The 18,829-nt window shown below is 38.2% G+C and overlaps 1 protein-coding gene across 2 annotated transcripts; it reads right to left on the minus strand.

The window, feature by feature from the left end:
- Nucleotides 1-3,956: 3,956 nt before the first annotated feature.
- On the minus strand, nucleotides 3,957-17,606 carry papola (poly(A) polymerase alpha; the record flags this gene model as incomplete). Of its 2 annotated transcripts, XM_079474326.1 has the most annotated exons (23): nucleotides 17,423-17,606; nucleotides 14,927-15,097; nucleotides 14,599-14,665; nucleotides 14,420-14,501; nucleotides 14,200-14,309; nucleotides 14,063-14,116; nucleotides 13,165-13,276; nucleotides 12,953-13,042; nucleotides 12,508-12,646; nucleotides 12,329-12,401; nucleotides 11,008-11,128; nucleotides 10,172-10,256; nucleotides 7,986-8,039; nucleotides 7,749-7,868; nucleotides 7,555-7,664; nucleotides 7,270-7,394; nucleotides 6,943-7,076; nucleotides 6,773-6,846; nucleotides 6,442-6,596; nucleotides 6,020-6,082; nucleotides 5,812-5,865; nucleotides 5,669-5,704; nucleotides 3,957-5,172 (listed from the first exon to the last, which is right to left on the minus strand). In XM_079474326.1, the coding sequence occupies exons 1-23, from the start codon at nucleotides 17,428-17,430 to the stop codon at nucleotides 5,077-5,079; spliced, it is 2,133 nt and encodes a 710-aa protein (XP_079330452.1). In that variant the 5' UTR covers nucleotides 17,431-17,606. The 2 variants fall into 2 exon arrangements, with proteins under 2 accessions (XP_079330452.1, XP_079330453.1); XM_079474327.1 differs by lacking the exons at nucleotides 3,957-5,172; nucleotides 5,669-5,704; nucleotides 5,812-5,865; ... (9 more) ...; nucleotides 11,008-11,128; nucleotides 12,329-12,401 and having other exon boundaries at nucleotides 12,504-12,646; nucleotides 17,423-17,594.
- Nucleotides 17,607-18,829: the final 1,223 nt, after the last annotated feature.

Genomic DNA, 18,829 nt, shown 5'->3' on the forward strand with positions numbered 1-18,829 from the left:
GAAGCTATTGTGCAAAAAACATGGAAAATCTCAGTATAGTTCCGTCCTATGATCACTCTATTGTGATGCAATCAAACAAGTACAGACAAGTTGCAGTCCAGAAGCACTTCCGGTTTTATTTTTTATTCTTTTATAATTCAATTTTTAAGATTTGAATTGGGTTATATGTGTTCTGTTGGTCAATTTTTGCTCAAACGTTCCTCTGGTGTTAAAAACTGAAACAAGGGTTTTGTGAGACAAAAGTCTCCGAATGTTTTGGCTAGTACTGGGGTTTGTTTGTGGGTTTTGATCATTTCGACAGATAACTGATAACTATAGAAAGACATTTTTATTTGACATTTTCTGTGAAAAAATGGTTAACAAGACCAGTAGCGCAAGCAGCCTGGCAAATGGGAATACAACAGCGACATCTACAGATGGTGTAATCGTACTACACATTCATTTTTTGTCTGAATAATTTACTGTCAAGTCAATTGTGAATTTTTAAGACTGCCAATGCCGATCTTTTTCATACAAGGCAATGAGGAATGATCTATAAAACTAAACCAATATATATAGTGCATATTAGTCCTTTGGGACAGCTTTGTATACAGAGACAAAATGTCATGACAGGTCAGCTGGCAATGAGAGCAAATAACATTAAGCTCTCGCAAAATGTGTGAAAATATTATATACAAGTGTGAATGTAAATTACACCACATACATCAGACAGTTTTTGTGCTTTTGTGATAAGAATGTCTATTTATTGCATTGAAATAACCAATCTTAACAAAAGTCTACCTGATTTGCGTGAAACAAAGAAACCACGGTGGTCTTTTTTAATGACATGAGGGTAGATTTTACTTTTGGGGAAAACTTCATACGCAAAACAATGTTTGGCCAATATATCAAACCTGACTATAATAGGGTTGAGCGTGTCATAAAATACCAAAATGATACACATTTAACTAGCAACTATACATTGAACTGAATATGGGAATAGAGCTCTATGCATGCAGTGCAGTAATGTAAAGACTACTTAAGTACAGTACTGTACAGAGTATCTGGACTTTAGTCTTTTTTCGGCAGACTTTTAATTTGACTCCACTAAATTTCCTGAACAAAATGTATAGTTTTGCCTGGAGACATTTCCCCTAAGCATGCTCGTTACTACAAAATAAAAGCATAGAATGTGCAAGTCCAAAAAGTTGCTCTAAGCGGGTTTTAGTTACTGGACAGATTTGCTGATTTTGTTCCAAGTTGTTCTCTTAGAGAATAATATTGGTGGTGGGAGGGAACTATCCTTTAATAAAGTTATAATTTATAAAGAAAAAGTTTTAAAGATGTGGTTTCTGAACATGTGTTTTGATAGTTTAGCAATTTGGCAACATCTTGTTCCAGATAAAACTACTGAGGTTTTTTTATCCACGCGATAGTTCACCCAAAAAGAAAAATGATGTCATCATTTGCTCAACCTCATGTCATTTCATACCTGTATAAATGAGAGACACAGATACAGTATTTGGAAGAATGTTAGCAATTTTTAATTCTGTGACATCATTGATACACTGCTGCCTACTGCTATAGTAGGAAAAATTACGAAGATAGTCTAAGATGCCCCCGAAAGTGTTTGTGTTCCTAAATTCTCCCAAATATCTCACTTTGTGTTCAACAGAAAAGTTGAAAAAAGTAATTTGTTCAAATGTTCAAATGCATCAAATGTTATGGTAGTGGATGATGTCACAGAACAGAAAATTTGCAAACATTTTTACAAATATTTTTCTCTGTGTTTAACAGAACATATAAATGAATATACGTTTAAAACAACCCGAGGGTGTGTCATGACAGAATAACTATCCCTTTAACAATGTTTGCTTTAACTTTACTTTAAATACTTAAGTTTAAAAAGAACGTTTTATATTAAATCTTAGGTACAATATGTATCTGTTACTTTAAAACTTCTACTCAAGTTATCTTCTTAAATGTAATTTTCTGGGAAGATATTTGTACTTTTACTCCAGTATTGCTTTTAGGTACTTAATACATCACTGTATGCAGGTCTACATTTCAGTAGGCCTAACTTGATAATGAAACAATCCCCTCTACTACCCATAATGCTTTGCTCTCATTAAAAGCGCATGTCTCCGCGCTACAGTGTGTTTTTAACTTCTGAAGGTTTTGATCTGAATGAAAACACAACCCTTTCATTTCATGAACATGGCATTTCACTTTGAACACGGCAATGTTTTAGCGTGAGTACTTCATTAATGTGAAGGTTACGCTTTTATCACCTGTGCTAAAGCCGTCAGCGACGGAAAGAACAGTAACGTGGATAGACAGGCTAACTGGAAAAGAAAAAAAGTGGTACACAGAGTGAAGTGTTGGGTTATTGAGCCTCACGACGACTCGTCAGTGCTTACAAAGAAGGAAAAAAGGGAGAACATCCTCCTCTGACTCCTTTGCTAGCTGACTAGCACCAAAAGGTGGTGGCACCCCAAACCGGAAGTAGCGTCTATCCGGTCACACTTTAGAATAGGGACCAATTCTCACTATTTACAAGCTATTAACTAAGACTTTTGCCTCCTTAAACTCTGAGTACTGCTTATAAGGTAATGGGAAGGGTAATGGGAAGGGTGAAGGGATGTAGAATAAGGCTAGCTTTGCTAGCTGACTAGCACCAAAAGGTGGTGGCACCCCAAACCGGAAGTAGCGTCTATCCGGTCACACTTTAGAATAGGGACCAATTCTCACTATTTACAAGCTATTAACTAAGAGTTTTGCCTCCTTAAACCCCTAAGTACTGCTTATAAGGTTGTTGTGAGGTTTAGGTATTGGGAGGGGTTAAGGGATGTAGAATAAGGCAATAATATGCGCTTTATGCATACTTATATACAACCAATTTGCATGTTAATAAGCAAGTAGTTAATGGTGAATTTGTGGACATTAATATAAAGTGTAACCCAGAATTCATAGAGCATTCTATTCACACTTGTATCCACTAGAAATTCAATTTCTGGAAAAGGTTGAAGTTCACAGCCTCCCGATTCACTCGGTAGCGGTTCATTTAAACAGCCATTATCATGTCGAGTTAAATAATAAATTAAAATGAAATTATGGCTTGATCAAGTTTGCATTGTCATAGGTTTTAATTGTATAGTTTCATCATGATCATGTAACAAAACTGTAACGTTTGGCAAACATTAAATTGAAGGACAGTCGATTTCTGAAAGGATAATTAAAAATTGTCGGCTAAAATGTGATCCAACATTTACAAAGGAAAACCTCATTTACTTCTTTTTTATTTAGAAACATTGACCATGTCCAAGGCATTAGTGATGTTTGCTGCCATCGTTGCTTATACTGAGATTCGTTTAATTTACTCATTTAGATTCTTGTATTTTCTTTTTAACAAACTTAAATAGCATGACAGTTTGCGTTATTGTCAACATCCACTCACCCTTTTGTCATTTCAAACCTGTGTGATTTTAGTTTTTCTGCAAAACACAAAATATGATATTTTTAATAAAGTTGGTAAACAAACAACAGCGGTACTTCTCTTCTATTGAATGGCACAAAACCAATGCAAGTGTATTGGTTACTTACATTCTTCAAACCATCTTTTGTGTTCTGAAAAAGAAATAAGTCTTACAGGTTTAAAATAAGGGTGAGTAAATGACGACGCCATTTTCGAGCGAATTATCCCCTTTAATGTATTCCTATGATTTTATTCTGCACAACTGTATTTACAAACAAATGTGCGGTTCCTTGCCAAACAATGCAAACACAACAGAAACGGAGCAGTTTTTGTCATCACAAAAGCATTTGCATGACTGAAATCAGAACCCTTCATATCTTTATCCCCGTGACGCTACCACCACATATACTTTTATTTTCAACTCGTGCAGCGTAAGCACACCCGCAGCCACTTTCATCTGAAATCTTAACAGACACAAAGATCACACAGTGAGGTTTCTTTTGCAACCATGTAGATCTTTATTTGTGAAAAAAAGTACAATACCTTGTCCTTACAAATAAGCGTATGAAAGAACTGAAAGAACATCGCAAGGCTGTCGAAGGCGTTTTAGAGAAGTGAATCTGTGCTGTGACAGTGCTCCTGGGTCGGCAGATTTACTTGTACACAAATCCAGTTAACGCAGACCAACAAGACAAAACGTGTCTCTGACAGAATCAGCAAAACAGAGTAAGAAAAGTTTCCAAAATTAACGAAATCACTCGTCGATCCCAAAAGACATCATTACAGCTAAATTTAAATTAAATTTCTCACATCCACAACCTCAAAATCAGGTGAACGGTAATAAGTTGACGTGCCATTTAACTGATGTTAGTCATTCAAAATGCACCTTTGATTCCACGTTAGGGATAAAACAGCATTTTAATATGAGGAAAAAAAGCACATAAATCTGTCATTATTTACTATTTAGATTTCAATGAATATATATATAATATATATACACACACCCACCATCTAAATTAACAGCCAGCACTGGTCAGTTAGCCGAGATGCCTGGAATCAGAGCATGCTGGGAAAACTAGCTATCCCACGCCTAACAACAACAACCCGAACTAATGCCAAAGGCAAAAAATGACTGGAACACCGATCTCCGCCTGATCCGGTTCGATGCATTCCTCACGTCAGATCAGTACCGTCATTAATTCACGCAGATTCAATGCATCTCCACCTACCGAGCACAGTTTGATGCTCATCTAACACCTTCAGCTCTGTCCAATGTGATGGACTGGTCGCCAGTGGACCAACTGTACCCTGGAATAAAATGACATGCCTCTGAATTGATTTACCAACAAAAAGAAAAAAAGCAAAGCGAAACCGTCTTTAAGGTCGAACAAAGGGATGTGGTTGATTTACAAAGCATGTGCACCTAATCACACGAACACAATAATGAATCACATTGAGGTTGTCGGGTATGACTTTTTTTTTTGCATTGTACCAGGAAGGGGGAGGGCACAGGGACGTTTGTGGAAGAACAGAGCTGCCCCCTTGTGGAGAGACGCGTCGCACGTGGCCGGAACGCGACCAAACGTTGGCCTCCTGAGTATGAGAAGCAGAGGACTGCGCTTCTATCGGCTGAGTCTCAGCTTGATAGAGTTCTTCACCACAGGAATGGGGTTCGTCGGGAGAATCGGAACGTCCGACAGATCCGCATTGGCAGTTTTCTGAAAGAACATCACGTTACCAAGTAGAAAGACTATATTATTGATTTAAATACAACAAATGTGCTTTAATTAATTAATATGTATTATTAAAGTTCACTTGATAATGTAAAATTCACCCTCTTGACATTTCAAACCTGTATGACTGACTTATGCAGGACACAAAAGATGATATTATGTAGAGTGTTGGTAACAAACTGTCGGTCCCCATTGACTTGCGTTGGTTTTGTGTCCATACAAAAAAAGTAAATGGGTCCAAACTGGACCGAATTGGTTTTTGCTTACAAAAGAAGATATTCTGAAGGATATTGGTGTTTTGCAGAAGATAGAAAATCACACAGGTTTAAAAGGAGTAAATGATGGTGACTTTAGGGTGAACTGTCACTTTAAGTGTGCTGTTTGCGCCTTTGAAATCTTTTTCGCTTTATATTGAGGATAGAAATGTTTCTTGATTCTTTGGCAAAGCGACAATAATGACATAAAAATCAAGAGTCCTTACCTGGGTGGGAGGCATCTTCTCTGCTGTGTTCATCTCCTAAGCGGGACAAGAAATGACATCAGCGATGACCCATGCACCCATCAAATTATCAATGTTAAATACAACGTTATTCTAGGTATTAGAATTGTCTAGTGTTTATGTACCGTTACTTCAGCCTCCATTGTGGATTCAGCCTCTGAAGGATCCGTTTCACCCGTCTGCGCAAACACAATAACAATACAGCAATGGCAAAAAATCCCACTAAGCTATGGACATTATGAAACTACAGATAAACTCTCTACAAATTCAATTGCAAGAGAGAATAAAATGGCAATATAACGTGTTGCAGAGAGCTTATCAAGAAGGCATTACCACTGGATCCACTGCTACGTGGCAGTTAGCGTCACCTGAGGACTCTTCTTCTAGTACGGAGTGCTGCAAAAGATGAAATTCATCCATTAAAGAACCATCCGTCTTGAAAATGACATTACAACCTAAAAATCCAGTTCATGAAATTTAGCGGCATCTAGTTGTCTGGTTGCGAATTGCAACCAATGGCTAACTCCCCCCCCTTTCGAAGCACTACGGTGGCTGACAAGAGGATCCTCGAAAAAAATGACACATTGGACCGTTAATACACTTGTTATTTAAAAAGTCTAGGTAGAGGCCAGGTCCAAAATTGAGAACACAATTTAAACGGATAAAATTGAGAATAATTCGATACTAAAACATTATAATATCTGGACACTCCTGCTTTACAGCCCTTTGGTCAGAAAATAAGAGTGTTGCCTTACGCCCTCTGCTTTGGCTTCCTCTGACATCTTATTCTCGAGGGGCGAGTCGGGTCTCTCCTCAGCGGGTTCAGCTGAACACGGACTCGACTGAGGGTTCGGCGGTTCACTGTCGTCCACTTTGGGTTTCTTGCTTGCAGTGCCCACGTTGCAATCGCCTAAAATAAAAAATAGGTTTGGACAATGTCCACCATTTGTTCCCTCTCATTCAAAAAAAGAACTAGCAAGTTTAAGGTGTGTACTTACTACATGACAAAATATTATTATGAATTAGTTTAATGTAAAAAAATATATTTTCGGGTGAACTGTCCCTTTAAGACCTGGATAAACATACCAGCCGCTGGGTCTGTGCTTCCACTCAAAACATCCGTTTTACCCTGCGACTCAGAGGCGGCTGACACGGTGGAGCTACAGTCAGAGAAAAAAAATCATCATAAAGATTTCTTAAAAGTTATGGAGTTGAACGGGTTTACGGGTTAAGATGAGGCGAGGGAGATGTTTTACCCCGGAGGACTGGTGGCAGGGGCACACCTGGCAGTTGAAGCTCCAGTGGGGGACGGCACTGACATGCTGTTGTCGCTGTCAACCGATAGATCGAGACTGCCCTCGTTCATCGCACGCAGGCCATCAGACAAATGCTAAAGGAAACGGCCGGCGTAAAACTCAGTGATGTTAGCATTACATTGGAACTTATTAGAATGTATAATGAACCAATGATTACACTTCTTTTAAAGGAACAGTTCACCCAAAAACAAAATTCTTCAATCATTTATTCACTCAAAATAGTCATCTTTGGGCGAACTATGCCTTTTATATGGTTATGACGCTTGCCTTTCTCTTGCCCCTGGGAATGGCAACTTTGGGCAGCAGCTGATGGAGTTGTTTTCTCTTCACATGCATGGCTGTGATTTTCATGTCCTGTTCATACATCTTACTGGTGATGGCCTGCCTGTAAACTACAGCCATTCAGAAACAACACATGATCATTAAATAAACTGAATGGACCTAAAAATACAGAACCATCCATTCCTTTGAAATAATAATATCATTAGTGAACCATGAAACAAATACGGTTGATGATGTGTGAGCTGTAGGATGCCCAGAAAAATGCCTTACCCGTGTCTGTGAAAGACTGGATGTCAAACGTCAGGTCCACGTTAAGATTTTCGGATCCCTCCATTTTTTTGAACACAATCCCTATTACCCACATGGTAGTAAACTCCTCCCTGTAAACAAATAAAGAATCGACTCGCATAAAGAATCCCGTATGTTCTTAAGTTGTGCAAAGAGTCAAAGGCATCCAGACTCACTTGTCATTTCCCTCTTTTGGTCCCGGGAACGACTGTGGATTAACGTGGGCGAGCGTGATGAACTCGTTCTTCTCTAGGCTTCCCACCAGGATTCGGATCTTTGACTCCACGAGGCCCACCCTGTCGGGCAGAACGCACGTTTAGTCGTAATCCCGCCACATTGCGAGTGAGGCAGGGGACACGAGCACAACACTGATCCCACAAAGAGCGGAAGATATAACAGGAAGCTCTACTCACCATTCTAAGTGCTGCTTCTCTGTCTGTGCACTTGCTAGCAACACTATATAATGCCTTGGGACATAAAAGACAGAACAATGCCATTACATCTTTTAGTCTAGAGTTAACCATTCAGACCCGGCAAAACCTACAGGGCCGACCCGCCCCGTCTCAACGACACCGTACCACACCCCTCCACAGACACACTTGGGACATTTCAGATCATTCAAATCTCTAAACCTCTTTACTCTGAAACTCATCAACTTGATACTATCAGAAAGTCTTTTAAAGGTACAGTTCAACCAAAAATGAAAGCTCTGTTATGAAAGTGCTCAGATTGGTCCAAGCCTGTATATATTTATGTTCCGCTAAACTCAAAGAAAAACATTTGGCAGAATGACCAAACAGATCTCATCCCCCTTTGACTCCCTGGGTGTTTATTTTCCCTACTGTGGCAGTAAATGGGGGACGAGATCTGTTTGGTTACCGACATTCTTCCAAATATCCTCCTTCGTGTTCAGCAAAACAACAAAATTTAGAACTATCTAAGGGCGAGTAAATCGGCACCGAACTTTCGTTTTTTGGATGGAGTATTCCTTTAATGTCAGCTATTGTTGTCATACACTGCAAAAAAATTTTTTTGCATTTGCCAAAAAAGTCGCATTAAGATATATCGACTAAGAGACTTAAAAAACAAAAAGGCTGGTGGAAAATTGGAAATTTAGTTTCCATCATGGAAGATATTAAAGGGACAGTTCAGCCAAAAATTAAATGACTTCTAAATCGATTCTTTACACTCATATCGTTCAAAACCTGTATATGACTCGATTCCTATTGAAAATTAAAGAAAATATTCTGGTGGTTAAGTGAGCATTCAATGAAAGTCAATGGGGTGTTGTCGGTGTTGTTTGCTCTACCAAAAATCCTAGAAAGTGAGTCACACAGGTTTGGAATGACATGAGGGTTTCGCAATCTTAAAACCTTTTTTTTTACATTAACATGCACACAACGATCCGGTACTAAACATTTTGTTAAACCGATTTGAATACAACTTTCCATTTCAACAGCACAATGCTATAAATACTTTCAAACTTATAAGAATAGGAATTTTGAGCACAACTTAAAAGCAATTTATTTCTCTCAGATTTATTAGGTGCTTGTATGGACAGAATGAATGTTTCAAACCTTTCTGTACATTTAAACTCGATTGTGTCAATTCACGAAGAAGGTTTATCGTTCTCCTGTAACCTACTGTAATCTAATGCTGCTATGTTGGAATGTTTTGATCGCTCCAAAGCCAATTTTCTTTTTACATTTATAGACATCATCATGGCTTGGTTGCAGTTTGTCTTCGTATACAAGGCCGGATGAAGTATTCTGGCATCAAAAATACGTTTCAGCATTATAGAAACAAATAAGAGCGATAATGACGGTCCCTGTGTGTAGAACGATTGTTCCAAGGAGTAAATAACAACTCTGACATCTAACCCACCTAAAGAACTGAGCATCATGTTTTTTAGAAAGCTGGATCTTCAATAAACAAATGGCAGCTACAAAAAATTGAAGATTTTGACTGGCAAAATGTAAAGCAATGTCATTTTGAACCTCCTTTATAAAAAAATCGAAATGCTTGCAAATCTAAAAACATGTTGATCTGCCCTCTCGCGCAAAAAGATAAACTTCACACGGCTAATGTCAATTAAAAAAGAACACATACAGACTAAATGCTAAACATTGAGGGGAAATTGAACATAAAATAAAATTATGCATACTATAAAAACACAGACTAACAAGAAATACATTGTACGAATTGTGAACTAAAACATTTTATTTTGGAATTGAATACAAATTAATATGGCACAGGAAAACCAGTAAAAACCTTTTAAATCAAGCAAAATTCAACTAAAATACCTACCTTTGAAAATGTTATAAATGTACCATCTCAACAATGTGTTACGTACATTTCAAGCATACTCTACAGTTTTGTTTAGCCAGACTATTACACACACACAAACTTTAAGGCATTGTTTTCTACTCCATATGAAGAGACTGCTAGAATGCAAAATTCTGCTTTTATTTCAAACTGATTGTACCGATTACATAACAGTATCAGAATGAATGTGGGTGCGGTTTTGAAAAAGAAATCTTTATTGAAACGATTAAATCTCACCATGTGTGTCCAACAGGATAAGCAGCTTAATACATACTTGTATTTCTGAAAGAAGTTTGGTGCTTCAAATAGTTTGGACCAATCTGCTTTATTCAGCAATATTTCATCGGTGATGGCGAGACCTGTGGAGAATTAAACAATCGGATATGCGAGTCAAACCACAATGAACTTTAAACCATCTTGATTCAAAATAAAAGAAACTCTGGCGTCCTAAACTGACGCCACTTTCTTGAGTCTTCTATCAGACGGACTGAAATGGTGACTGCATGATTTTTTAAAGAGAGATCCACCAATTCTACATTTCTCCACCTGTACCGATTATTCAGAGTGATATCTACTGGTACTGATTCTGAAGATTAAATAAATGTTTTTGAATGCTATTATTCTGAATGTACATCTGGTGATGTTCCTTAACTTTTTCTATATACAGAGCACAATTTCATTGCATTTTCCTGACCTCTTTTGATTGACAGGATATATCGGCTCTGGTCAGCGACGGTTTTTAAATTGCATTTGTCGACTAATATGGATTATTGGCCGATATATCGGTCATCGGTGGATCTCTTATTTCAAGCTTTGAAAGAGTAAGATTATAATAAAGATTTTATAAGCTTTCAGAAGACAGCAAGCGTGCCATTTGAATAGGCCTTGTGTCTCAGTTTGGTGAGCCTAGTTGGCTATAATGGGTTTCACTTCAAGCTATTTCTCAAACGGCAAGAAAACTCCCTTTAAATAAATTACATGTACGCGTTGCATTACCATAACCTACATTGACATGACAAGAGGAGTAAATAATGTCAGAATTATCTGATTTGAGTAAACTATGACTTCTATGAGAAAGTGTGTCTGAAGATGTTCAGAAATGAGACTGACCACGCTTGAACTCTTCAACCATGATGGCTCGGGTGGACGCTGAGACGTTGTAGGTGGAGTTTTGCTGGGGATAGGCTGGTGTAATGATCGGCATAAGGTGGTACCGGTCACTAGGGGTCACCTAAAAAGTGAAAAAAAAAGACACCGTCAAATAGACCAAATCTGACCACTTAAAGCAACACTAGGGAGTTTTTTACCTTAAAATTATCTCTCTAATTAAAATCTCATTAGTGGTTGGACAACTCTTAACTGGACGAATTTTACTGCCGCTGCTTCCTTAAGCCGCCCTCACACTTGTGAAAGCACACTTAACTTGTACGGGTAGGTACACAAGCCCCGCCCATCACCTGCTTTATAGCATGCGTCACGTTTTACTCGTAACCTGGGTGAAGTTAGCCAACAGCTAACAATAAGACGAAACAATCAACGCAACCATCACCATGGCAGAGCCAGCTTAAACAAACCAAAAAGGTAGAGGCATGAGGCAACGGTAGCTAAACAGATGGAGACCTAGCCTTCCTGCTTCTGGATTTGAAAGTCGTATATATTATTTTTTCTTACTGTCCTGTACTTTTTAAAGCTCAGGTAGTTTATTGGCTCACTAAATTTACTGGTTCACAAGTTATTACCGTAAGGTAGACTAGAGATGATGTAATGTTGCCGGGTCTCAATAGCTTAGGTAGCGTGATCATGCACAAATTTAGTGTTATGCTTGTAAACGATGACTACCAAACCATAATTAATGTGTCATGGTCAAAAGCTGCTGATTCCGTATTTACTGTGCTACGCACTGTTCCCATAGAAAGTTGAGTGTAAGTTAGTGATTGCACCCATTACACAAAGCCTGGTCGCAAGTGGGCTTCCGAAAAATATAACTACAGAACTTATTTATGCTGGTTATAAAACACATTCACGTCCAGGGGTAGAACTTAAGGTGGCTGCAAATGTGCTTTGTAGCTAGCACGCCATGTGCCTTGTAGCTAGCACGCCATGTGCCATCAATTGCGCTTATCAAACACATGGGGAACCATAAGAAAAGGTTCTCTAGTGCTGCTTTAAATCATTCTGCGTGTTTTTATTATGCTAGACATATTAAACATCATTTAATGACAATTTAATATCAGTTCAAAAAACTGAATGTGTGGCATCAGTCCAATGTTTGAGAAACCTCAAATATTTTAGGGAAAAAATTATTTGTTAAGTAATAAGTAAACATTCTTCAAATTGTTTTTTACCAGATTATTGCTTTATTTTACTTGCAATAAGCCACTGTTTTTTTTAAATGATTTACATCAATAAAGAATAACTACAACCAAAGTACCCTCGGATCCCAGACTGGCAGGTTGAGATTGCAGTCTTCAGGCTGTTTCAGAAGGACTGGGTTTGGCCATTCCCTGTAAAAGCGAGAGAGAAACAGGTTAAAGGAAGGTTAAAGTCTGACTCTCTTTTACGTATTACCAAATTGCTTTCGACCAGACATGCTTAGTTTGTGGAACTCACCACTTTGAGAAAACCAAGAAGAACTTATGGACCAGGGTGGCGGCCACAGCGTTGGGGTACAGTTGGCAGGTTCTTGCAACCAGCATGGCCCACGACACGCCACCCAGAAAACCCAAGATGTTCGAGTAGATATTATGACCTGTAAGAGTTTCAAATAGTGTCGGACATTCAAAACGCAAAAACGTAAACACGGCAAAATTCGGCTTACAATTAAGAAATAATTTCGGTCATAGGTCACATTCAGTTTTCACGAGTGTCCACTGTCCAATTACACATCTCCACTGAAGGATCACACGCAAGCCTAACAATTCTGATGATGAACAATGAGCAGCGTTGTTTCTTTGAACAAACTAACTCTAGGGCTTGTTTTCACTCTGGCAGTTCACGTCATCCATTTAACCAAAAGCAAAATACAATGAAAGGCTGACAGAAAGGGTCTACTCACGTTTGGCCCACATTTTAATGGCTCTGAGGGTCAGTCTGAAGTTCTCGATGTTGGGCACCAGATGTAGAATCTCATCCGTTACTCTGCAACCTAATGTGACACGACAGATACACGAGTCAATATTTAATAGAAAAGTGTAACAAGATCTCCAAAGAACACTAAATATTCAAACAAGATTCACTGAACGGAAATAAAACAATACAAACAATCACCATTCAAACTTCGAATGCAGCGAATGTCCAGGTTTTTTAATAAGCTGTCGTCTCGCAAATCCAGGTTTTCTGGAATGGTTTGCAGCGCCAGTCGGGCAAACAGAATGTCAATCTGCCACAAACACAACAATGTATTACAAAAAACCCACCATGATTGTGCAAAATAAGTTACAGCGAAAAGTTCATAAAGGTAGCACTAATGCACAATATTCAAGGTCATTGCAGTCATTGACAGATTTTTTTTTACCAGTGACAGGAAAAGGCTGTCCGTCATCATCACTAATTCCAATAAGGGCTCGTTTTGTCATTTTCTTTCATTATTAGAGCATGATCGTATGCTACTAGCCCTGCCCTGAACACAATCGTGAAGGGACGTGTGTTTCCCATTCATTAGCTTACTTGCGTCTTTTTGGATAAACATTAGCTTTCAGTGAGTCGACATTGTTTGGTTAAATTCCGCCACACCTGAAGGTCAGAGACCTCTCTTTCGAAGAAACTTCCAATATAGGACACAGAAGAACGATTTACACACTTAACACGGTAGTTCCTGGAAATGCTAATGGTCATATTCTATCGATGTCCTTCAAACCTTTTCAGGTATTTTCATGATGATAAAGTATATTTATAATGATGATGTTTGAAGAGTTGTTACTTTTTCAAATGCACATTATAAACGATTCGATCTCAAAGTGATTTCAGATCCAGCGGTACTTCTAAGTAGAGCCATAGTTCACGAAAGGAGCTGTGCATAAAACACAGAATTGATTTCAGAATCGACCTATACAGGTATAATCAGTGCGAATCGTGATATATATGGTCACAATCCTACTGCCAAGCATCCCTCTTTAAGTTAAAAATAACTGTTCTGTGTGTGCATAAATAAAAACTTCATAAATACCTCAATGCTATCGAAGCACAGCTTTATCACAGGAACAAACGCTTCCTCCACCGCCTAAAAATGAAAAGTAACGGTCAGACAAAAAGCAGCAGAGACTGAGAGAACAGTTTGGACACAATGTTAATAGGTGGATATACCCTCAAGTCTTTGACTTCTTCCTGCTCCTTTAATTTCTCATAAAAGGAGGAAAAGAAGTCTGTTCTTTCCACATGACGGGGAGTGACGCACAGAGCATCGATATCAGCACCTATACACGTAGACATATTAACAGATATTTATCAAATAGACTATAAACATCCGTCTATATACCTAAACTGGTCTATAACTTATTATACTATAGTTATCCTTATAACTTACCCTTGGTATGAACTCCAAGCCTATAGGATCCGAATGTGAATATCTTTCCACCAACGTTGTCAATCGCTGAAGCAGGAATATTCTATACATGTAAAGCACCAGTCAGTATCGATGTGTGGCAGATCAAACATTTATATATTATTGTTATTTTTACATCAATATAAAATAAATAAGCATACCTTAGCTTCACTGACATCACAGATCCACTCCTTAACCAGCGTATTTAACTTTCCAAGCACTAGAATTCTACAGGGGGGGAAGTACACAATTGTATGCTATACGGTAGGCATGGATAGGGCGGCACAATATAAAATGTTATGCAATGTTCAATTTGCAATATACTGTACAATATTGTTTACAGTTCAAATTGTAATATTTTGAAAATGATAAAATAACATCCAATACAAATCATTTTACTAAAGGTTTGCATCCACAAAGTACAATCCAGATAACCTCAGACTCAACTACATGTTGTGACGCATAAACATACATGCGACATACACTTACCTCCGCTGCAGCTCCAGCTCTTCCTCAAAGACTCCGAAAGGTCGGAGCGTCTCCGTCAGCTTCCGGGTGAGCACGAGATCGGCCTCTTTTGGCTGTGCCAGGCTGATGGGAGATGTGATCCCATAGTGTTTCGGGGTCTGCTGGGCCGTTTGCACCTGATTGGTTATTGGACTGTGAAAAACACAAATATTCCAGTCAGACTCTACTATACCTGGAAGACATTTAACATTAGAACAGCAAACGCTGCAATAGTTCTCTCATTTATGGCTATGACTAAAGTAGAGAAAAGGCTGCATCTAATTCTCCAAAACATCAGTTTCATGAAAGATATATAGTCAGGGTGAGTAAATAACAACATTATAATAGAATGTATTGCGAAATGTCTCGCTCAATAGTATTGGAAATTGTAAGGTACATCAGTCCATTTATGCCACTGAGAATGTTATGAACAAACAACTTAAAACAACCCAAAAGGCAGTGAGCTCAACCATTATAGGTAGATGTTTACAGTCACAGTTTGGGTTGATATATTATTTGTTTATTTATGTTAAATTGTGTACATGGGTTTCCCTTTTAGTATTTTTCAGTGATGAACAAAAATACAAACTCGGTATGAAAGACAAAATCTGAAAAGCCGATCAAAGTCAGTAATAGCGGTATTTAAAAATATACACTAACCACACCCCAAAAATTCAAGATATCGTGACGCAGATATTGATTGATATCGATTTGACCGACCCCTTTCTTGCAATAATCTCTTCAAGACAAGGCAACTTACAGTTACAACATCACAAGTCCTTTAAGACAGTTTTTTGCCATTGTTTACGACACAAAGGTCATGGGATCAATTACAGCGGTAAAAAAACATAAGTGTTCTATATCGCTGATTCCTTAAGCCCAATTATTCCTTGTGCGTCGGACGGCGTAGCCGTTACAAAAATGTAACAAGACGTCAACTCAACGCGGACCGAAAGCGCTGTGATTGGTCTGTTTGAACCCCTCCCTCAGTTAAAAAATACTGTGATAGCATCATGTTTACTCAAACGCATTTCCGAATGAATTAACTAAGTAAATGATTTGTTCTTATGCGTTTAACATCTCAAGCTGCAACAAAAGTGCCTGTTTACTTGCCGCTACCACTGCTAATGATTCTCAAACGAGCCCATTCTTCTTGGTCACGCGTGGGCACTGACACCTAGTGGTCATTGCCTGTCGACGCGGACAATGTAGGTCCTTAGAGGCTACGGCGGGCGTAGGTCGGACGCACAAGTAAAAATTGGGGTTTAGTGTTATTTACATGAACATTTATGGACGTCATGTGGCGCTCGCACAGTCTTATCGCGTTTTAAGCCTTCACGAGAGTAGCGTTACACTAGCCCAGTTTCCATTACAGATTTGCGCAAAATGTAAGCGATGTTTACTAAAATAATATCGTATAATATGCATATGCATTTTCGTTAAATGATGTTATGTTTCATTCAGGCCACACTTTGTACGTTTTATGGCAGGTTGCAAACAAACTTTAGTGCACAGTGCCACCTACTGTGATGAAAGAGTGAAGGATATGTCTATATCTCCTAGGCCTGCTCGATTATGACACAAATCATAATCTCGATTATTTTGGCCAATATTGAGAACCTGATTATTTAACACGATTACTCATAATACTCAACATGAAAAGGAAAAATAAATATAAAGAAATAGCTCTGCTGAACCACTGTAAAGGAAAGGGTTTGCGGCACAATAATCGTTTACGTCGATTAGTTGATGAAGGCCAAAATTGACTTTTTCGATTAATTGCACGGCCCTAGTATTTCTTTATATATTTTCATATTACCTCACTGTTCATGATAAATCTCAGTAGCGCACTCACTCGTTTTCCTGCATTTGGGCCATCATGACATATTACTAAATGTGAATTCCTTACATCCCATCTTTCCAAATGTTCTGCCAAAACACACCGCGAATGGTCATGTGACCTTTTACGCCACGTGACTTGTAACTACGACAAAAAGTGTTTTCGTTGCAGTTTTGCGAAATATGCGTTTATCGCATCGCTTGAAAAAAAACACCTCGTGCGCGCGTGAGAACATTTTTGCGATAACGACGTGTTTCCATTGCGCGTGTTTTCAATTTGCGCATTTTGAAGGGTAATTGAAACCAGGACCGATATCAGCACGATGTAACGATAAACGGTTGATCTCCATCTCTAAATGAAGAACACGCCTATACAACAAATGCATCATACAAACACGCAAGCCGGCGTGCTTACTACGATATGAATATTCAGATGGTCGCTTTATGTCACTAACGGTGAAATGCGGATTAGTTATAACTAATTAGTAACTAACTAACTCTATCCCTCTATCATTATAACTAACCAACTAGTTCAAGAACGTACGTGTTTTATGAACATGTAGAGTCGTGACATTAGGCCGCAGACCTCTGGCGTTTACGCTAATCACATTTGCGTTAAAACTCCGGCGACATACTTACAAAGGCATTCTGAAAACCTTCGGTTTATGAAAAGCTGAGAAGCATGTTAAATTCCGCCATTGTTTCCCTGCTTGCCGTGAACTGTTATGAAGCCATTAAAGTTGTTTCTTTTGTTTGCGCGAACATGGCGCTCCGGTAACAACAGCTTCCAATTGGAACGGGAAGTGACGCCATGACGCACGCCGTGCTGACGCATGAGTGTTGTTTTTTTAACACGAACCTGGGGAACTCGTGCCGTCTATCGCACGTCTAATATAAATTTAGCAAAACATATTTTTTACTGTGGAGTTTATAAAGTGACCCATTTTAATATCTATAAAGTGCCCAGACAGGTATTCCTTTATAAAAGACACGGGATTTGTTTACACTGGTTTCTAATATAATATGATTTTCATCTGATTCAATTACTAATAACAATTGCATAAATGATATTGTGAGATGAATGTTTTAAATATAAAATGATGAATGCAGTAAATATTAAATGTTGAGGCAACTGTTGTTATGGGCTACTACTGTGAAACTAAAAACGCCAGCAGGTGGCGGCAAGTGTTTTATTAGGTCAGCCATTCATTCAACCTATTCTTTAAAAAAGAAGACAAGAAGCACGTGAATGTGTTTACTGTAAACACAGATGTGCTGCATAAAATCATGTTATGTGGACTATAAGTTGTCATAGAATACAAGGTCTCAGGCAACGGAGCTCTGTGTTTAGATGTTATAGTCTATAACCGAGTCTGTAACAGGACTGAAGTTTAGCTGGAGGAACTAATGAAGCCGCTCGAGTTACAGGGGCTGTTCATCACTTCACTTCTATATCACCACATATTAACTGTTTTTTTTTTTCAAATGATCAGATATTATATTATTATCCCTTTATCATTATATCATTCTCATTCTATCCCTCTATCATTCTATCATTCTCTCTCTATCCCTGAGATGTCACAACAGACACAGTATAATAATGAAATTGGAAACTGGATTTAATTACTTTGACAATAAATGTGCAGACAGTTATTTCTTAGGATGAGATATGCGTGCAGTGTACGTGTAGCAAATAAATACATAGATATTCACACAGACATTCTGTCACTCACATACACCTCGCCCATACACATGTTTGACTTCAGACATCTATGCATGTATCACATATCTGTAAGTCAGTATGTCTTTTTCTGTTCAAAACAGTAACAATAACACGCATAACAAAGGAGCCAATGGAAATCAATATGACAAGACTCACAAGTCACTGAACTTCATTTCAAGCCTCTGTGCAACATAATATCATTGTGATTATAAAACAATTATTGATTACAAAAAGACAGAAACTTTATTAACTTTTATTATTAATAACTTTATTATTAATTAACATTTAATTCCATTGATAATTAGTAATTAATTGACAAATAA

The sequence above is a fragment of the Barbatula barbatula genome (assembly GCF_947034865.1).
Source record: "Barbatula barbatula genome assembly, chromosome: 15".
In the NCBI taxonomy this organism is placed as follows: Eukaryota; Metazoa; Chordata; class Actinopteri; order Cypriniformes; family Nemacheilidae; genus Barbatula; species Barbatula barbatula.